We start from the raw sequence: 18,552 nt of genomic DNA on the forward strand, positions 1-18,552 counted from the left end.
TAGTACTACATGATGACAACCAGGAATATCAGCTACAAAACTGTTTAAAAACCTTTGCAGGGTGGCTGCCACCTTTTGTGTGACACAAAAATAGCGTAATAATCCGAGAGAACCTCTGACTCAAGCTGCACCTCTTCCATCGGGACCACCTCATGTGGCTGTACTGGTCAATAGACCACCCTGAAGATTCCTTTCAAAGGCATTGACAGTGACAAAAGGACACACTGAAATAGTCTGAAGTAATCCTGTAAAAATATCCGTTTGCACAGACATCACAAATATTATCATTAGAAAGTATAACTGTTAGTATTTGTAGTTCTTATTCAATTTTAAAATGGAAGAATATATTTAATTAATTTATAATTAAATATACATTCATTTTGTACATATATGTGTGTTTTCAGTGATCTGGTAGTGGATGAGGGCAGAGAAGAATAATTAAATGCATGGCAAATGTGTATGGACAGAACAAAGGTGAAAAAAGTCTAACGGAAAAGTGAAAAAACAACTTGTTATAATATTTTGCAAAACTGCTGATTCAAAATGACATGAATGACATCCTTTCAACCCTGTTCACTTGAACTTAAAACTCCTACTCCAGTAGACTTCCATTAAAAAAGAGGCTGCTCCAAAATCTGTGCTTATGCAGTGGGGGGTATTATCAGAAGATATATTTAAAGCTGATTTTATACAGCATGCGAAAGTGATACTAGAACGCCTTTACTCTGCACTTCCATTCTAATATATGCCCCGAGAGCATAGTGGGTTTTCTATGTGTTTATGCTACCTTTCAGCAGAGGATGAAATTAACCTCTTCGTAAAAAGAATAGCAAATTATTGTTTTTGCCATATTAATCCAAAACTCTGCTTGTCTCACCTGAGAGTTGATCTTCTTTATAGCTCCTTTAATGCAGCAGGTTCAAAGCAGGATTACTACTCTATAACTAAACCTCACTATTCCAAAAACACTGCTAGTAAGACATTCTTAAAGTTTTATAATAAGCTCCAATCTGACCACTGTGATACTGCTCATGACCAAAAAAAATGTTTAAGGCAACCTCACAATCGACCAGTATACCCTGTTCCATGACAAACCCAACTCTGAAGAACAACATGTTCTCAAACACACACACACACACACACACACACACACACACACACACACACACACACACACACACACACACACACACACACACTTTTTACATGATCAAAATAACAACACCCTATTATTTTGTCATGCATCCATGCTCTTTCCAAAAGGTGCCACACCAGTGGTCGTAATTATTTCCTCACCTTTTGTTTGGACAATTGCACAGGTTCCACTCAACTATGCTTCAATGTGTCTTTCTACATATAATTATATACTCTATGTTCTAAGCTAATGAATAGGACCACAGTCAGGTTTTTGGATTATCACCAGTCAATATCACCAGTTATTTGAGAACATATAAAATCAGATAAACAATATTGACAGTGGGGAGAGTACCAACTGTTTGAACTTGATCTGTGTGCCTAGTGTTACTTTCTCCAGTGCCCTGCCTGCACAGCCACACAGTTGTTTTTAGTTATACCACTTGATTAGAGCTCGGCCCAGGTCAGGCCGAGCTCTTCCAGGAAGCACAGGAGGTTATCTAACTCCATATAAAGTAAAACTAAGCGAAATGAAGGCATACCCTCCCACAGGTGCTGGACAGCATGGTCACACCTTCAGTTCAGCTCATTCGTTGCAAAACAATCAGAAAAAAAGATTTATTATGCAAGTTAGTTGTGTTCTTCTTTTCACACTGACTTTTTAAGAATAAACCAACTGTATTGTAGTTACACCACCTGACATGGTGATTTTAGACTTGGTTATAGAAAGATAACCTTACTGTGACACCATTCCTTTCTGACAGAAATGACTGCTGGTATCAATGATGCATATGCAGCATTGATACAAGCATTTTCAATACGTTAGCAACAATCTCTCTGTCTCTGTCTCTGTCTCTCTCTCTCTCTCTCTCTCTGTCTCTCTCTCTGTCTCTCTCTCTGTCTGTCTCTCTCTCTCTCTCTGTCTCTCTCTCTCTCTCATCCTCTCTCTCTCTCTCTCTCTCTCTCTGTCTCTGTCTCTCTCTCTCACCCTCTCTCTCTCTCTCTCTCTCTCTCTCTCTCTCTCTCTCTCTCTCTCTCTCTCTCTCTCTCTCTCTCTCATACAGTTTGTGTGTGTGTGTCTCTCTATATACATATATACAGTATATATATAATATATATATATATATATTTACAGTATATATATATATACAGTATATATATATATGTGTGTGTGTATATATATATATGAGATTTTATATATATATATATATATATATATATATATATATATATATATATATATATATATATATATATATATATATATATATATATATATATATATATATATATATATAAATCTCACCATCTGACCAGTTAAACTAAAATCACGCGACTTGGAAATGCAGCATAAGTGGCATACAGATTAGTTAACATATGTCTCAATAGATTTATGGACTTGCTTGTAGGTAAGCTGATTGTGAAATCATGCTAACATCAAAACTACATATATAAGTAAATACTTACATAAAGTGGAGCTTGCTGTGGATTGAGTTTCATGTCCCTGGACACTGTCAACAGAAGAACAAGTAAGATTAAATACATCTGAAGCAATTTTTGCCCTATCAACATTAAATAAAATGGTATGTTAAAAAAAATGCAACACTCTGTAAATTCATTCGAAGTAAAGCTTGTGGTTGACAAACACAAGTCCAATATTCAAACATCAAGACCTCTTAGAAAGGTGAGACCTCATAACTTCACCAAATTTAATTCAGAATAGCATTTGAATACCAAAACAACATGGATAATCCTGATTCCAGTGGTGGCTGCATGGAATCATGCTACCAAGCTTTTCCATTAACTCACAAGTCAAACATATCATGTGATATTGGGCAGAAAACAGACAGCTGGTTGGCTATGTCTCAGTATAAATAGGCTGAACCAGCATTACATGAAATCTTCTGTACAGTTATCACAACCCCAGTCATCTTCAGTCATCTTCAGATTACCACCGCTGTATCCGCCGCAGCGGGTCACGGGGAGCCGGATCTCGGCAGCATAGGCATGAGGCGGGAGACACTCTGGGCACGACGCCAGTGCACCACGGAGCCACACACAAAGACATACAACCATGCACACACACACTCATTCCTACGGGCAATATGGAACGGCCAATCAACCTGAAGCGCATGCTTTTGGAGGTGGGAGGAAGCCGGAGAACCCGGAGAGAACCCACGCAGACACAGGGAGAGCATAAAAACTCCGCACAGAGCAGGACTCGAACCCGGGTCTGCCATGTTGTGAGGCGGCAGCGCTAACCACTGCGCCACCGTGCCGCTATCACAACCCCATTTACATTAATTTAAGCCATTTAAGTCAAGTTAGACAACACTGATTTATCCAGTGTATTCTATATAGTCAGCTCTAAATAGCAGACAAATGTAGCAATAAGCTCGTGAACGGAGTGGAGCATTTAGAGGGTATACCCTGAAGTGGTAAAGCTTCATTAATGTTGTCAACTTTAGGTTAAACTTCTTGGATGCCAAGCTAACATATCTAAGTATTTAGATAATACTACCCAACTGCTACTAACAACCAATTATGCACCAACAATGGCAACAGGTAAGAATGTTACTTTCAGTCAAATGATAATGTTTTCTAGCTTGATCTTGATCACCTATTTTGATGCTGTTAGTCTCATAAAATGCACGAACAGTGCTAGCAGCATCAAATAATTGTTGCTGACAAGGTGTCAGTTAAGCTAGCCTGGCAAAACTCCCAGCACTTTGAGTGAGGTGAACAGTGTGTGAGAGGGCCTGTAGTATAAATGCAAACTCACCAGCCAACATCAACTGTCAGTACCCGATATGTGCTTATGTATTTCAAAACAGGCAAAACATTGACAATACCATATTTATTGCTGCCTATCTTCACCTGTTAGTAAGCAACCAAGCACAAGCACCAAACCACACTACTTCACTGCTCTCTTTCTAAATCAGTTTATGCCGGGAAGATCAGTCAGCAGGATTTAGCGGCTCATGTTCTCGTTTGATTCCCTACTTCCAAGACTGGGACCCAAGCTTCAAAGCAGTTTTCTGGGCAGAAGTTCAGAAACAGTGGGTGTATAATTACATTTAAACAAATATATTATAGCTATAGACATGGGGACAAATGGATCGGAACATGGGTGTAGAAAGCACTGAAGATGTGGGAAGGAAACTCCAATGGGTGTAGAAGTCATTTTCTGCATTTGAACCTTTACAGGTTCAAATGCTTATCTTGTTGTATTTGAAGGTAGGCATTAATTCATCATTAAATACCAGCTTCATCTGCTGTTGCGGGTTGCGGGGTACTGGAGCGAATCCCAGCTGACTGGGGGTGTGAGACAGGGTACACTCTGGGTACGATGCCTGTGCACCGCAGAGCCCCACGTGAACAGACCATCACGCATGCATGCACTCACACGTACGGGAAATTTGAAATCGGCCAATATTCCTGAAGCGCATGTTTTTGGAGGTGAGAGGATGCCGGAGAATCCAGACAGAACCCACGCAGACACAAGGAGAAAATGTAATCTCCGCACAGAGCGGGAGTCCTACCAGAGCTAAGCTGCCACCTATGACAAACGTCCTCATGGCACACAATTATCAGGTGAGCTGTATATATGTACCAATGCAATAAAGCACTGCGATAACAGCTTAAATACTTTGAACTTGCATTCTCTCCTTTCTGAAGCCTTGAGGTGACATCGTGTGATCCAGCTTAACTCAGATAACTTAAATCTGGGCATGAATGACCAGCCAACATTAGCTTGCATGCTCATGCATGTTACAAGCAATTTGCTGGGTGGATGATTTCAGTGAAACATGGCATGGAATCTCAGTCATTTGCCATTCTCTCAATAAACACAATGAACAAAAACTCATGGATTTCCAGCACGATCGAAATAGGGAGGTCTAAAGTAATTTCACAAAGTCCAACTCATCCAATAGTAGTGATAGTAGATTAGACATCTATTATTTGAAGTTAAAATGTGATATTGACATTTTTACACGTAGCAATAAGTCAAGAGTTGTCAGCTTTGAGACTCTGTGTTCTCTGTTATTTGGAAAGACAATTTTCTTTTGTCTGCTGTTCCCTGGCACTAAAACAAGTCCTTGCTGTTGGCCTCAGTGGTCAACAGTGCATTAATCACAAGAATCCCACAGCGGGGGAGGAGGCGACAAAAGGCCAGGACCTAATGAGTTGAGCAGAAAAAAAACAAACAAATGAGTCAATGTTGGACTCTGCAGAGCGCTGAAGCATAACGAGACCAATTCATTTTGCACAACCCAATCCAAACATTTTTCCTCTTTTCTGCTAAATAAATAGGCTCGAGTAGAATTAGGAGGATCAGGTAAGGGGATAATCAGTAGCTCTAATAATACTCTAGAGTGTAATCCTCTTGACTTCAAAGCACTGGGCCAGACCAGAAACCAGCTTCTTTGACTGGTAACAATCTCAAAATGGAACTACACCTAACGGCCTCACTGGTTCTTGAACATAGCTGGACTTGTATCATCTTTTGGAGTTCTCTTTATGGCAACTCCAATGTTCACTGGTAACTATTAGAGACTCGAGGGAGGTGTACTTTGTTTGCTGGAACCACCTTATCCGCAACGGTAACTCGAGTTAGAGAGCAGACTCCACACAGGGAACAATTCTGACTTCTTCTTTGGGAACAATTCAGTTTGCAAGGAAAAAAGAGCCTATGATTATCAACTCTCGGCTCACGGGCTAAAAAATCGCAAGGACCCAATAGTGTATCTGAGCTGTCCGAAAAGGTGCCGAACTAAATCTGAACATCACAACATTTTAGCGATAAAATAGAGAATTTACAACTATGGGTCGAGATTTTTGCAACAATGCCTCAACAAGTCAGATGAGCTTCATTGTTGACCGTGGAAGGCGTTGGTTTGTTGACGTGACATCTTGACCACTAGTTGACCTAACCCATTGCATATTAAAAAAGTATTTAGTGCAAAGTGGGTGTAGCACAGTTTTCACTGTTGAGGATAGAGCAGACATTTACTCATTCAAGAAACGTTCCTGTGCCATTTATCAGCTATGCCTTACTTTACATTCTCCATACCTTCACATTTGACGACTGAACAAAATACCTCAATATGCCGCTGCAATGCTCACTTCTTCACTTCTTCAGTTATCAATATCCTGATTTTCCCGATCAGTTAGGGTAAATCTTGCACCTGTAAAAATTTTTTTTTTTTTTTAAATTCACTTATTTTCTTGACTGCTGGGGGGGCTGGAGCTTATCAAACCTGACATTCAGCAGGAGATCTGGTATGCCCTGGACATTTAAGACAACAAGCAATCACTATCATTCATGGACATTCTCATGGATCCTATGGACATTCAGTCACCAATTCACCTCTATGTTGCTTGTTTTTGGTGGTGAGAGGAAGCCAGAGAACGTGGAGAGAACTCACATAGACACAAGGAGAACATGAAAACTCCACAAACTATGGTCCCAGGTGGATTTGAACCTAGCACATTCTCAGTGTCACACAACACTACTACCCAATGTAACGCCCCCCGCCCCAACCCCCACACACACAGACGCACATTTTTTTTAATCTATTACCAATCATTATGCTACAATTTAATTTTTATCTATTATCTATTGCTCAATGTTGATTGACTAACATAAGAATATCAATTTAGACTGTTGGGATTATGTACTTATTCTGTGGATACACAGAATAAGTACTGTACATCATAATCAGCATGTACCATTTTACAACACTGAAACTATATTTGTAATTTTTTGTTAGCTATTTAGTTGACAGTGATTGAATTACAATATGTGCACAGGTGGATCATCTATACATATCATGAGCTACTGCTGGTAATTAAAATCAACATCACCATCACTTTTTATCAAACATGTGCCGCAGCTATGACTCACGAACAATTCTTTATTTTAAATATATTTTTTACACAGACAAAGTCTGGATGATCATCAAGTCACTTGCTCTTGCCATTTGTTTTCACCATTAGACCATCTGCCTAATTCCCTTCTAAGGACATGTCATCCTTTGTTTATAGAATGATGGAAGTTACACATACGGGAAGCTGATTCACTACACCACCTCATCACAGGATGTAATTGTTCTGCTGGTTTCTTCACATTCACAGTGGGGAACAGGATGGAACAACTATACCATTTTTTGTTTAGGTACTATGAGGATGTAAAAACACTCAAAAAACATAGCCCTACAAAGCCTATGTGGCTAATGAAGAAGTTCAGGCTCATGTATTGGTAGATCATGCTCAGGGTTTGTTTCTGGCTGCCTGACGAAAGTGTAACAGTACTCAGGAGTAAATATTCCTCCCACAGCTTCTGGTCGGTACTTTGTTGTTTTTCCTTGAACAACTAACACACATTCATCTGAGGTTGTTTGTTGAACCATTTGCCAGCTGTTTTATATAGGAGGTTAATGAGAAACATGGGATTCAACCATTTAGTAAATTAGCTAAAACTAAAATGGGGTGTTAAAAGAGACAAGTTGCAGTGTGAAGCTAAAGTTTGGTTTTCAGTCACCACTGCAAAAGACTCTGTAAGGAAAATGTCATTATTATTATTGATGAGGTTGTCCACCTGTAGGAGCTAAATGATGTAGGAATCAATGTTGGCCAGGTTAGGTTTCTGCCTGGAAGCATTAACCGTTGAATGCTGAATGTTTCGCTATTTGGTCAAGTTAACTGAGAAACGTCATAAAAATAAAAAAGAGTAATCAAGCATAAAGCGGTGTGTCAGACTTTTAATCACAAGGAAGCGCGTCAGCTCATCATTCATGTCACTGCAGTGGTATATCTCAGTGGTTTAACTCTTAGACCCCTGACCTATTTTGGCCGTTTTTTGGTACCATTGATATTTGTCTCTATATACCACATTAAAAATGATTTAGCATACCCATGCTTGTTTATCTTCAGCTATATAAAGAGATAGTTATTATTTCCCTATAACTCAGTATATAGACATAGTGGGACAAAATAGGCATGCACAGTCAAATTCAAAAATGGAAAAATTGTATTTTATTTACACATAAAAACCAAAAACAAGCTCATCGAATTTATTTTGAACTCTAAAAAGGTTGCCAGAGGCTTCTATCATAATTATATACAGTTTCTGTCATTTATGCCATTCTTCAAAGGAGTTTTTAAAAAAAAAACATTGCCACGTGAAACGCACGAATCGCGAGACATGTTCAAATCACGTGAATAAATGCATCCCCGCTTGTATGATGGCGACTATATGGACAGAAATACGGCACCTGCCATCTGATTACACAAATAAAAGAACCCATTTGAACCGCTTGTCTTCGATCAAATGTAAACAATCATGTCTCCGGTTTTCCGTGGTCAAACAGCTCCAAATAAAAACCGGAATACAGTTTCACATCTATACTGTTGCGTAAACATGCGCACAGCAATCCACGTGACAGACTTTATTTGTTATGAAATGTTTAAAAACGTCATGTGATCTGAACGCGTGGTGCGTTCATAGTGCAATAAGGGTTAAAGCTTGGCTTGGCCTCTAGAACCCAAGGGTAAAATTTCTTCACCAGAGGTAGAGATGTAATAGTTACAATACGGTACTGCAATATTGTGTTTCATGATTTTATGTCCTAAAATTGTTTCTGGTAAGGTTTAGGAAATAGTATATTTGTATATAGAGTTGTAATGGAATTTAAATTAGCTCATATGGTGATTATAGTTTGAAATTTATTAATAATGACTTGCAAACAATCCAGCTTGGGAACAGCCTCTCAGAACCAATTGCTTTCATAGGTTGGCGACTACCTGCACTGCAAAACCAAATCTTTATGCAGTGGACAATAGCTGGATGTCACCCACGGAGTGAAGGGCATGTCATTATTATGGTAACCCTTGAGAAAATGAAGACATTAAAAGCAAATGAAGCTGGATTTTCTGAAAGAAAACCACTAAATCTAACAATTTCTCTCTTATTATGTTTTTAACAGGGACAATGTTAATTATTAAGCTTGGCAGATGTCAGTACTAAAATGGACTTTTGTTAACTGAGGAGAGGAATGTTAGTGACTCTGACTGACTTGAGTTTTAATGACAATATCCATTATCACAAGACAGTATCTGACTCAAATGGTGAGATGAACAAACAGAACAGTTTCTTTAAGCAAGATGAGTAAAAAAAAATTCTGAACATCATTCATGTACATTGTGAAAAGCAAAGCAAACCAAGCTCAGTTTTTATTTTTCTGGTAACAGAAGAAACATGAGAAATTACATCCCTTAAGCTCACTCTACAGCTACCTGACACCATTTCATAAAGATTACACAACCCATTAACTGCACCTTAAACACTGAGTAAAGCCTCTATTCAAGATCGATAACATCTCCATTTTGAAAGAAACTACCTTTGAACTACTTCTTAAAACAGCAGATGGAAAGCTGCAAAAAAACATGGCATTACACCTTCACGTGCACAATAATCACAAATGGACCAACAAATTAGAGTCCATTCAGTGTAGGGCTAGGAGTTATGATATGCCAGATCAGGGTTTTGAATGGGCCTGTAATAGCTGCCACAGGTCCCTTTGCTTTCAGACAAAGCCATGATAGCTATGTGACTGCAGCATGAATGGGGGGATAAATAGGATTAACTTCACAGCTCATTAATCAGACTGTCTCCTACACCCTTACGAATCAGCTGAGCATTCCCCAGTACTTTGCATGTGCTGGACAGACACCTTATTCAAAAGACTCTTCTGCCTTAAAATCTCTTGCTTTTGTCTCTTATAAGGTCTCTCCTGGAGAGAGAAATGTTTGTTCCTGGATGGGTCTATGTTTGTTCCTGGATTGGGCTCACCAGCCTTCCATCATACCTGATTCAGTAACCATCCCTATATAAAGATGCATCCCAGGAAGGTATATTAGTCAAGTTTGAATCGAATTTAAAACACAGTCAACGTAATGTCTAGCTATTTGAATGTGGTGCCACTCCACCTGCTCATTGCTAATAGCAAGTCTTTGTAAATTCAACAGCTTCAGTCTTTCATCAATGTTGTCAGTCTCAGCAGAGTCAACAGCCACCACCACTACAAGTCTTGGGCTGAGAAATTCTGAAAAGACTTATCAAATACCATATGCTGTAATTAGCAATTATCTTCATCATTCAGTTATCACTCTAAAACATCTAAAATGTATTGAAATATGTGTTATCCCCAACAGTATCACTGAGTTCAAAAAGTGGTAAATGCATGACTTCATCACCACTTGACGAATTTTAAATTTAATAGCTTGCACTGCTAACAATCTTGATTTGTAAATGTCGCATGTAGTTCAGTGTAAAAAAGTAAAATTAATGGCATATCTGCCATATGTAGTTAAATGTGGACATTAAAAAAAATAGCTTGCGCTAGCCATTCACCACTTCGCCATAGGCAAAGTAAATTCCATAAGGCTACAAGGTTTTTAGCTTGTGTAACACAGTGGCATTCTTATTTTTAGGAAAAAAAGTCTACAACTTTTTTGGACTCGCAAAAATCCCCGAGTGATAACATAATAAAACAATAGCATGCTGCTATTTCCGCATCCCGACGGAAATAGCCGAAGTGGCCCGAATACTCCCGATTATTAAATATGCACTCGGGTCATGACCGCCTCTCGTCCAATAAAAAAAAAACTAGGGCTGTGATTTTAATGTATTAATTACATTATTTAATTACGCTGCAAATTAACGAGCTATAAAAATTAAGACAAATAATCGCGAGTGGCAATTTTAAATTTGTCCCATTGAGTGACCCGTAGGCTGCAGCGGCACGTCACTTCCTACCTGCTCCACCAGTCCAAAGCGTCCATCTCTGACAACAGAGATGGACGCACGTAGATGAACACACGTATGTTACCATCACCAAGTATGAATGAGTAGTAAATGAATAATAGATCCGATGTAAAGCGTCTTTGAGTGTCCAGAAAAGGGCTATATAAATCTAATCCATTATTATTATTCTTTTCCTTTCGGCTTTTCCCTTCGGGGGTCGCCATAATAATAATAATAATTATTATTGTTATTATTATTATTATTATTTGTACCTTTTGTAAAAGAGAATTTTCATATCTTCAGCCTAACGTATCATTTAAATGCAAAACATTGAATTTAACGTTAGCTTACCCTTTTAAAGGAAAAGCCTGTTGGCATCTTGCCTTTGATGTTGTCTTATTTAGAGACATGTTATACTATTCATTTTGAATTGCTTTATTGAGTCAGCTTTAGGATTCATTTTGATTGAGAGTCTGCTTATGTGCCTATTTGAGACTCAGCCTTATTTTATTTCAGAATTTTATTTATTTTATTTAACTGTATTCGTATTGCATTTTTGAGAAATGCACCTGGCCTAATTGGTTTGCTGATGTACTTGGCCTTTTCTCTTTTGAATTTCATTTATAAAGCACACTTAACCAATAAAAATGTGGATTTCAAATCTTCTCTTCTTGGTGCATTCTATTAATTAGTCATGCACTACAATTTTGTAATGTCCTGGAATTCAAATTCTTTATTTGGGGCCTTCAGCAGGTATGAGATTAAAATTCGATTAATGTGATTAATTACTTACAAATCCTGTAATTAATTGGATTAATTTTTTTTTTAAAAACAGAATTATTTTTTTACAAGCTAAACCCGTGAATTTGTGTACGACAAGGCGAGGACGATCGATTGAAAGAAAATGAGAATAGAGTGTTTTATAGTAGATTTCGCGTTAAATTCTAATTGAACAACAAATGGAGAATGCTGAGAGGGGGTAGGAGTGGTGACAGACCGATCAGAAGGTAAATGAAAGATATTATCAATACTTTTTTGTAGTCTTAGACTTCTGATCTCTATGACCGGCAGGAATAACCAGCGACGCATGTAAATGTGTATTCACCTCGCTTGCTATTTTTCATGCCTTTTTAAATTGAAATGAAAAATCCTATTATAGAATTTTTTTTTAAAAATAGTTAACACCTCTGCATTATAAGTCTTTTCTGTCTGTAAAAGGTCTATCACCATTGGTTTACACTCTTTCTCATGTCACACATTTCACGCCACTCAGGCCCTGTCCACACGATGAAGGATTTTTTAAAAACGCAACTTTTGTATTGCGTTTACTCCTTCCGTCCACACAACAACGCAGATATCTGGAACGAAAACACAACTTTTTAAAAACGCTAGCCGAAGTGGATTTTTTTTAAAACGCTGGGTCTGCGTTGTCGTGTGGACGGCGTATCCGCGACTTTTTAAAAACGCTGACATCTTACCTGCGACGAAAACCGCTGTGACGTTATATTTATGGGCCCGTGTGTTGTAACAACAAAACCCGGAGGATTCCTATTGGATAAAATTTGACTCAATACTGCCACCACATGGTTTGGCATGCTTATAGCCATCTTCGAAAACGCACTAGTGCGTTTACGTGTGGACGGAGATTTTTTTAAAAGCGCTGTCGTGTGGACGCGAATCGTTTTCGATGCATTTTTAAAAAGTTACGTTTTTTAAAAAATCCATCATCGTGTGGACGGGGCCTCAGTAGTCACAAGCACCTGATTTACAGCTTAGTGTTGGCCTTATATTAATTTAAAGAGTTGTTACCAAGCCAATTGTGAATGGCCTCTCATTTGTCTTACCGAAAAGTAACATTAATATTAAAAAATACATTCACAATGTTCAACACAGTATCTTGGCATTTGTGATGACTCTTCCTAAAATCTATTTAAGATTTTATAAGTTACATGTTATGGACTTTTAATTCAATTAAGTTCAATTATTTGATTCAATTTGTATCTCTTGATATGCAACATTTTTTTAAAAATGCTTAACCATTTGCCTTAAATCACTGATTCTTCACAGACAAACAAAACATTATTAGTTTCACTGTCCTATAAAAAGAGTACCTTTCCTGGCAACAGTCATAAAAGCAGACAGCTGCTCTGATGTGCTCTCTATAGAATCCACAGCAGATAGTTGGAAAAAAACAGGGAACATCAGTTGAACTCAGTTTACCAATGGCAAATTTACAGCAGTATAATTTAATCTCAGAATTTTTTACTCTAGTGTTTCTAGGTCAAAATACTCCCGTTGGCCATTAATTAACTTGAAGAAAGCCAATGCAGATTTGTGTTAAGTACAGCTGCTTCTTCATGAAGCTTTCAGAATGTGTGTGCATTGAGAGCTGCAGTCAAGGACATGAAGACATCTGAGACATAAAGGGACAGAAGCCTGATATAGGCATACGGTTTGATCCAACACCTTATCTCCAAAATGACAACATATGCAGAACTCAAGTCACAAGAAGTGGCAGGACTACGTCTGCACCTCACCTCTACAAATTTACACCTGAGAGAACAGCACTGTTACAATTCCATGTAATTGTAACAGCTTTCCAATTATGAGCAATGACACAAGGATCCTTACACAAACATTTCCACTTTTCAAGGATTGCTTCGCTTCCGATGTAGGACCTCGTGGTCCAGTAGGGATTTTTGGACAAAAGCATCCACCAAATGTCAGATAAGAATTCCAGGGAGAGCTTTAAGGCTCTATTAAGATCAGTTGAGGAGAAAAGGTGCATGTTGAACTTTCCAACAGTTAATCATCTAGACTTCTCTTAACCTCTTTTTATTCATTTAATAACAATCTGCTTTTTCACATTCCATGCTCCTTGTATTAGGTTTGGAAGTGCTTGACCAATGGAACAGTTGATATTAAATTAATTTTCACACTGATGATATTTTAGACCTGTCTCTGTCCATTTAAAGTTTAACAAAGTTTTACTCATAATGATAAACTTTTGACACTCAATGACAAATTAGTCAAATTCATCAAGCGTTCAAAGGAAGTGTCAGAAATGACTACAGACCACTTGCAATCACAACCATTAAAAGTGGAAATTTTGAGAGAATTAAGGTTCATGTGTTGGGTTTCATGTTTAACTGAGACGTTTGTTTAACCTCTTGTGCTTTCTCCCTTGGTCTATCAATGCAACATGTCGTGCAATGACTGCATTCCACTGTAGCACATATTTCCAAAGAGAGCAAAGTGCGTCTGCTGTGTGCTAAACCCTTGTGTGATTCTTTTTACGGTTCTCTATCAGCTCTGCTCTTCAGGGGTATGGCTAAATTAGTCATGGCTACGTCACCTCTTCAACAACACCACCACAGTAACTTGGACACACTATGTTGACTACCATTTAGATAGTCACGGCTGTTTGATTTAATCAACCAAGCTATTGTGTCTATGGACAGATATGAGGCCATTGTGGTGATGTGACCTCACCCAGTCACACAAAAGCTGCCTCTGTGCAGAGACTGCACACAAACGCTGGCTGACAACACAAGTCTCTGGGATGAAAGGTCTCCTCAGTGTTTGGTGACAGTTATTACCCTCTCCACTGAAACCAAATACCTGTGGGCCAAGATAACATTATCTTATTGTGAGGCACACTGGGGGCTGGCTTGTAATCATGGCCTGAGCCTTGATCAGAACTCCTCCCCAGGTTTGATGCCACCCCCACCCCACCCCACTCTATTTCCACACCATGAGGCCATGAAGTGCTCTGCAGGCATTCTTATAAGATATAGTTCAACAATTTGGAAAATTTGCTTCTTCACTTTATTTGCCAGTGAGTTACATTAATAGACTGACACCTCTTAAAACTGTGTCCAGCCCATATGAAGCAAGCATCACTGCAACTTAGTTTCAAAAGAGAAAATAGTATATCAAATTATATAAATATGGAAATACAGTGCGCCCTCCCGCATTAACACCCGCAACTCCACCTGATTGCGGATTTTTGGTAGGCGGTCACGTGATACTGTACGTGCATCTATTGGCTGATGGCATCCAGATGTGCGCTCCGTTCCGTCAGTCTCGGACTTTCGTGAGACACAAAAGTGCTTTAACAGTCTATCAGAGCGTGGGAAAAGGTAATATAGATAGAAGGTGGTTTAATATCAGTATGGGGAGGATTCATAAACGTTTAAATTACCGTAGGTAATAAGATAAATATATCGCGATGTCGATTGTGGATTGCTTAATCGCGTGTGGTTCCTGGAAATTATTAATTGCAAAGAAGGAGGGCGCACTGTCCTACTTAAACCCTTTTGGCTTTCCACATCACCAACAAATGAGATATCACATACATAATAAGTGCTTTTGACTTTATTTTAGATTTTGTTTACTTTTGTTTACCATCTGTCTTCTGTCTAGTTCAAAGTCAGACTAGCCCTTAACCCTTGTTTCCAGTCTTTTCATTTATTAAATTATTTTCTTGGGTTCTTGGTAAGAAAATGAATAAACAAATCTTAAAATTCCTCTTACTTTTAGCTGCTGTTTTGCATTTAGTTTTATCCCCTTCAGAAAGAACAAAACATGTGCAAAAATTTAAAGAGATGTCGGCAGGGTGTCATGGCATTTGAGCAAATGTGATACTAGAGTAGAACACACAATATATGCTATTTACCTTTACATTGAGCAATTGTTTAGCATATAAAAAACAAACCGGGCAGTTTCTGAAACTCAAATTCATCTGCATTTAACAATTTGCGATATGGGTGCTTTGCCAGGCAATATATGTGGATTTGAACTTATTCACAAAAGCAAACACGGGGACAAAATCTTTTAGTATGATTAATAGGGCAGTTCAGTGCCAACAGATTTCACTTACTTATTCATCCTTGTTGTGGAAAATAAACTGCCATTGAAAAGAAGACATAATAAGGGTTGACGAGTGCATAAAGCACTCAGGTAGACAGGGAGAAATCAGAGATTTCCATTAAGGAAAGTGGCTGTTTGTCAATTTGGCAGGTAAGAGGTTTAGTTTGGGGGATTCTTAGCGATGTAAACCTCAGTGTCACAGCTGGTCTGATCAGATTAACTTTAACCCATGAGCCACTACTGCAGTGTGAGTACACAGCAGTAGTGGTTGATGTTGGGCTACATCATTTTAAAAAACAAACCCAAAGAAATTGAAACATTACACTGCATCGATGCAGCTTGTATGGTTACAGAATTGTGACCAAATAATGTAGTTGTTTGCAGATCTATCATAGCAAAAGTGTCTGAGGTTTAAATCTCATCTCCAGGTCCTTCTGTGTAAACATAAAGCATGCAAGTTTGGTAAATGAGAAACTCTAAATTGCCCACAAATATGCATGCGTTTGTGTGTGTTTAACCAGTGATACCCTGATGACCTCTCAGGAGTCTCTAAAATGTATTATTAAAGAGCGAAGAGGCTTACATCTGGCCATCTCTATCTTTGGAATTTCCTAACAATAATGAAGAACTGTAAAATAAAAAACAACAGTGATTTTTGAGAACTGTATTACTGGCAGTAGATGTGAGTTACTTACTTCCACCCATGGTTCCCTTTCTACGTAACAACATCTCAGAACACAAGAATTCTCCATAACAAACAGGAAATAAAATAGTGTTCATTACTTTAATGAGTGTGCCTAAGTGTTCCATCTTTAACACTTGCTAGACAACTTGTTTCAGAGTTCAATATTACAATTCACAAAGGGCACTGCAATGATATTACACATAAGCTCATTCTAGCCATTATATAGGGTACTACTGTTGAATTGATGTGTGGCTCTAACTGAATTTTCCAAATTATGATGTCATGACTATTATCTCCACTTGGACTTGAGACATTGTTAACATTTTTATCCCGGATATGTGGAATCCAAAACATGTGGGCAAGCAGGGAGAGACTAAATCATGAAGCAATATACTACTGTGTAGCAGTATAGGAAATGAAAGCTTCAGCGATTTCAACTTGACCTTTTTTAGGGACTAAACCTAAACCTCTGCCATTTTGTTTTTAACCATTAGAATTGTTTCTCAGAAGTTGTAACTTCCAACCATCCATCAATCCATCCATCCATTTTCTTGAAGAAAGACAACCGAAATCATCTCGTCTTCAGACGCTTTTCTGTGCTAGTCACAGGTGTTGCTGGATCTTATCCAACTGACTACAGGTAATGAAATAAGTCACTGATAATTAAAATGAAATAGTCTATCAAAAATGTATCATAATCACACTATTATAACAAAATACATTCCTTAACTCATCAAACTGGAAATGGTCTGTCTTTATCAAACCGCACATAGCATATGGCCTAAAATAGTTAGTAACTGTCTTGCACTGAGAATTTGACTTTCAAGGAAATCATATCATTTTAAACATGTGAGATCAAGAAAGTTTTGAAGCATCCATATGTCCCTAGAGATTGTCAGTCATCCACATCACGGTTGATCTCTGTGCTGAATAAAGTTTAAAAAAAAAAAAAAGAAGGCTTGAAGATGCTTCACCTGTCATTCAACAGCGTACTTCTGTTCTGCCTCTTGGATGACAGTCAAAACTTCTTCAAGCCTTTCCTAAAAGTCCACTTGGAGTGTCAACACTTCAGACAACAATAATACAGACTGACTGCACACCAGTGACAGCTTTTGATATGTACATAAGCCATGACTGAGAACTTAGTTAACAATTAATATGAAGAGGAACCAAAAACAGACAGAACACCTTCAAATAAATGAAGCAACATGGAAAGGACTAAATTTGTGAAAGTTTTAGAGCATTTCAAGCAACCTTTCATTTTGATAACCTTTCAACTTTGAATCAAAAGATTCTAAATCTCATCCTTATAAAAGATTTCATGATGATCTTTCCAGTAACTTTCTTTAACAAAGCACCTGTGATGGCACCTGCCTTTCCAGCAGGTGCCATCACATATATAAAACATGAGCCAAAATAGCAATGAATTTAGCAGCAGACCTTGTGGTTATACAATTAGGCTTTATCACTGAAGCACATGTTGCTGTGCACAGTAGGTGCATAACAGTCAAACTTTGCCCCTGGGAATATAATCAAGCAAGGACAAAAAACCTCTAAAGTCAACACAAAGTGAACTTTGTGGATCAATAAAGAACAATGCTCAGCTCTACAGCCTGAAAGCTGAGTGCCGAGTTTTTCTTTTGACTCTTTCACCCAAAACTAAAGAATAATCTTTAAAGTGTTTGTCTCAGCCAACTAAGCAGCAAATGGAAGCATCAGTGGAAACCTTACCCACAGTATATCTAATGAAGAAGGCTGGGAGCACAGTCAGGTGCACCTTGAATTCATTTTAAGTCCATCACAGAGAGCAGGTGTGTTTATGCTAGGGAGGTATCTGCAGCAGGCATGTGAGCTCGAACCAAACTGATTACACTGAGCTAAATATGGCTTTGTGCTAACACAGACAGTAGGCAGATCAAATCTGATGTCAGAGGGAAGAGGCGGAGCCTACAGACCACAGGTCAGGTGTCCGCTGCAACCCCAGTGTTGTAGTCTGGAGCATGTGCAGTTGCAAACTACCTCTATCTCTTCATTAGTTACACAAAATTGTGAA

General features: G+C 38.3%; 1 protein-coding gene across 1 annotated transcript in view; it reads right to left on the reverse strand.

Moving 5' to 3' along the window:
- si:dkey-172h23.2 (uncharacterized protein LOC393772 homolog) overlaps positions 1-18,312 on the reverse strand; it is a 104,547-nt gene extending 86,235 nt beyond the window's left edge. The window contains 2 exon segments of the mRNA XM_068314095.1: positions 2,602-2,645; positions 18,231-18,312. Coding sequence (XP_068170196.1) covers positions 2,602-2,634 — 33 coding nt within the window. The 5' untranslated portion in view covers positions 2,635-2,645; positions 18,231-18,312.
- Between the last annotated feature and the right edge of the window lie 240 nt (positions 18,313-18,552).

Source organism: Antennarius striatus, chromosome 1 (assembly GCF_040054535.1).
Source record: "Antennarius striatus isolate MH-2024 chromosome 1, ASM4005453v1, whole genome shotgun sequence".
Taxonomy (NCBI): Eukaryota; Metazoa; Chordata; class Actinopteri; order Lophiiformes; family Antennariidae; genus Antennarius; species Antennarius striatus.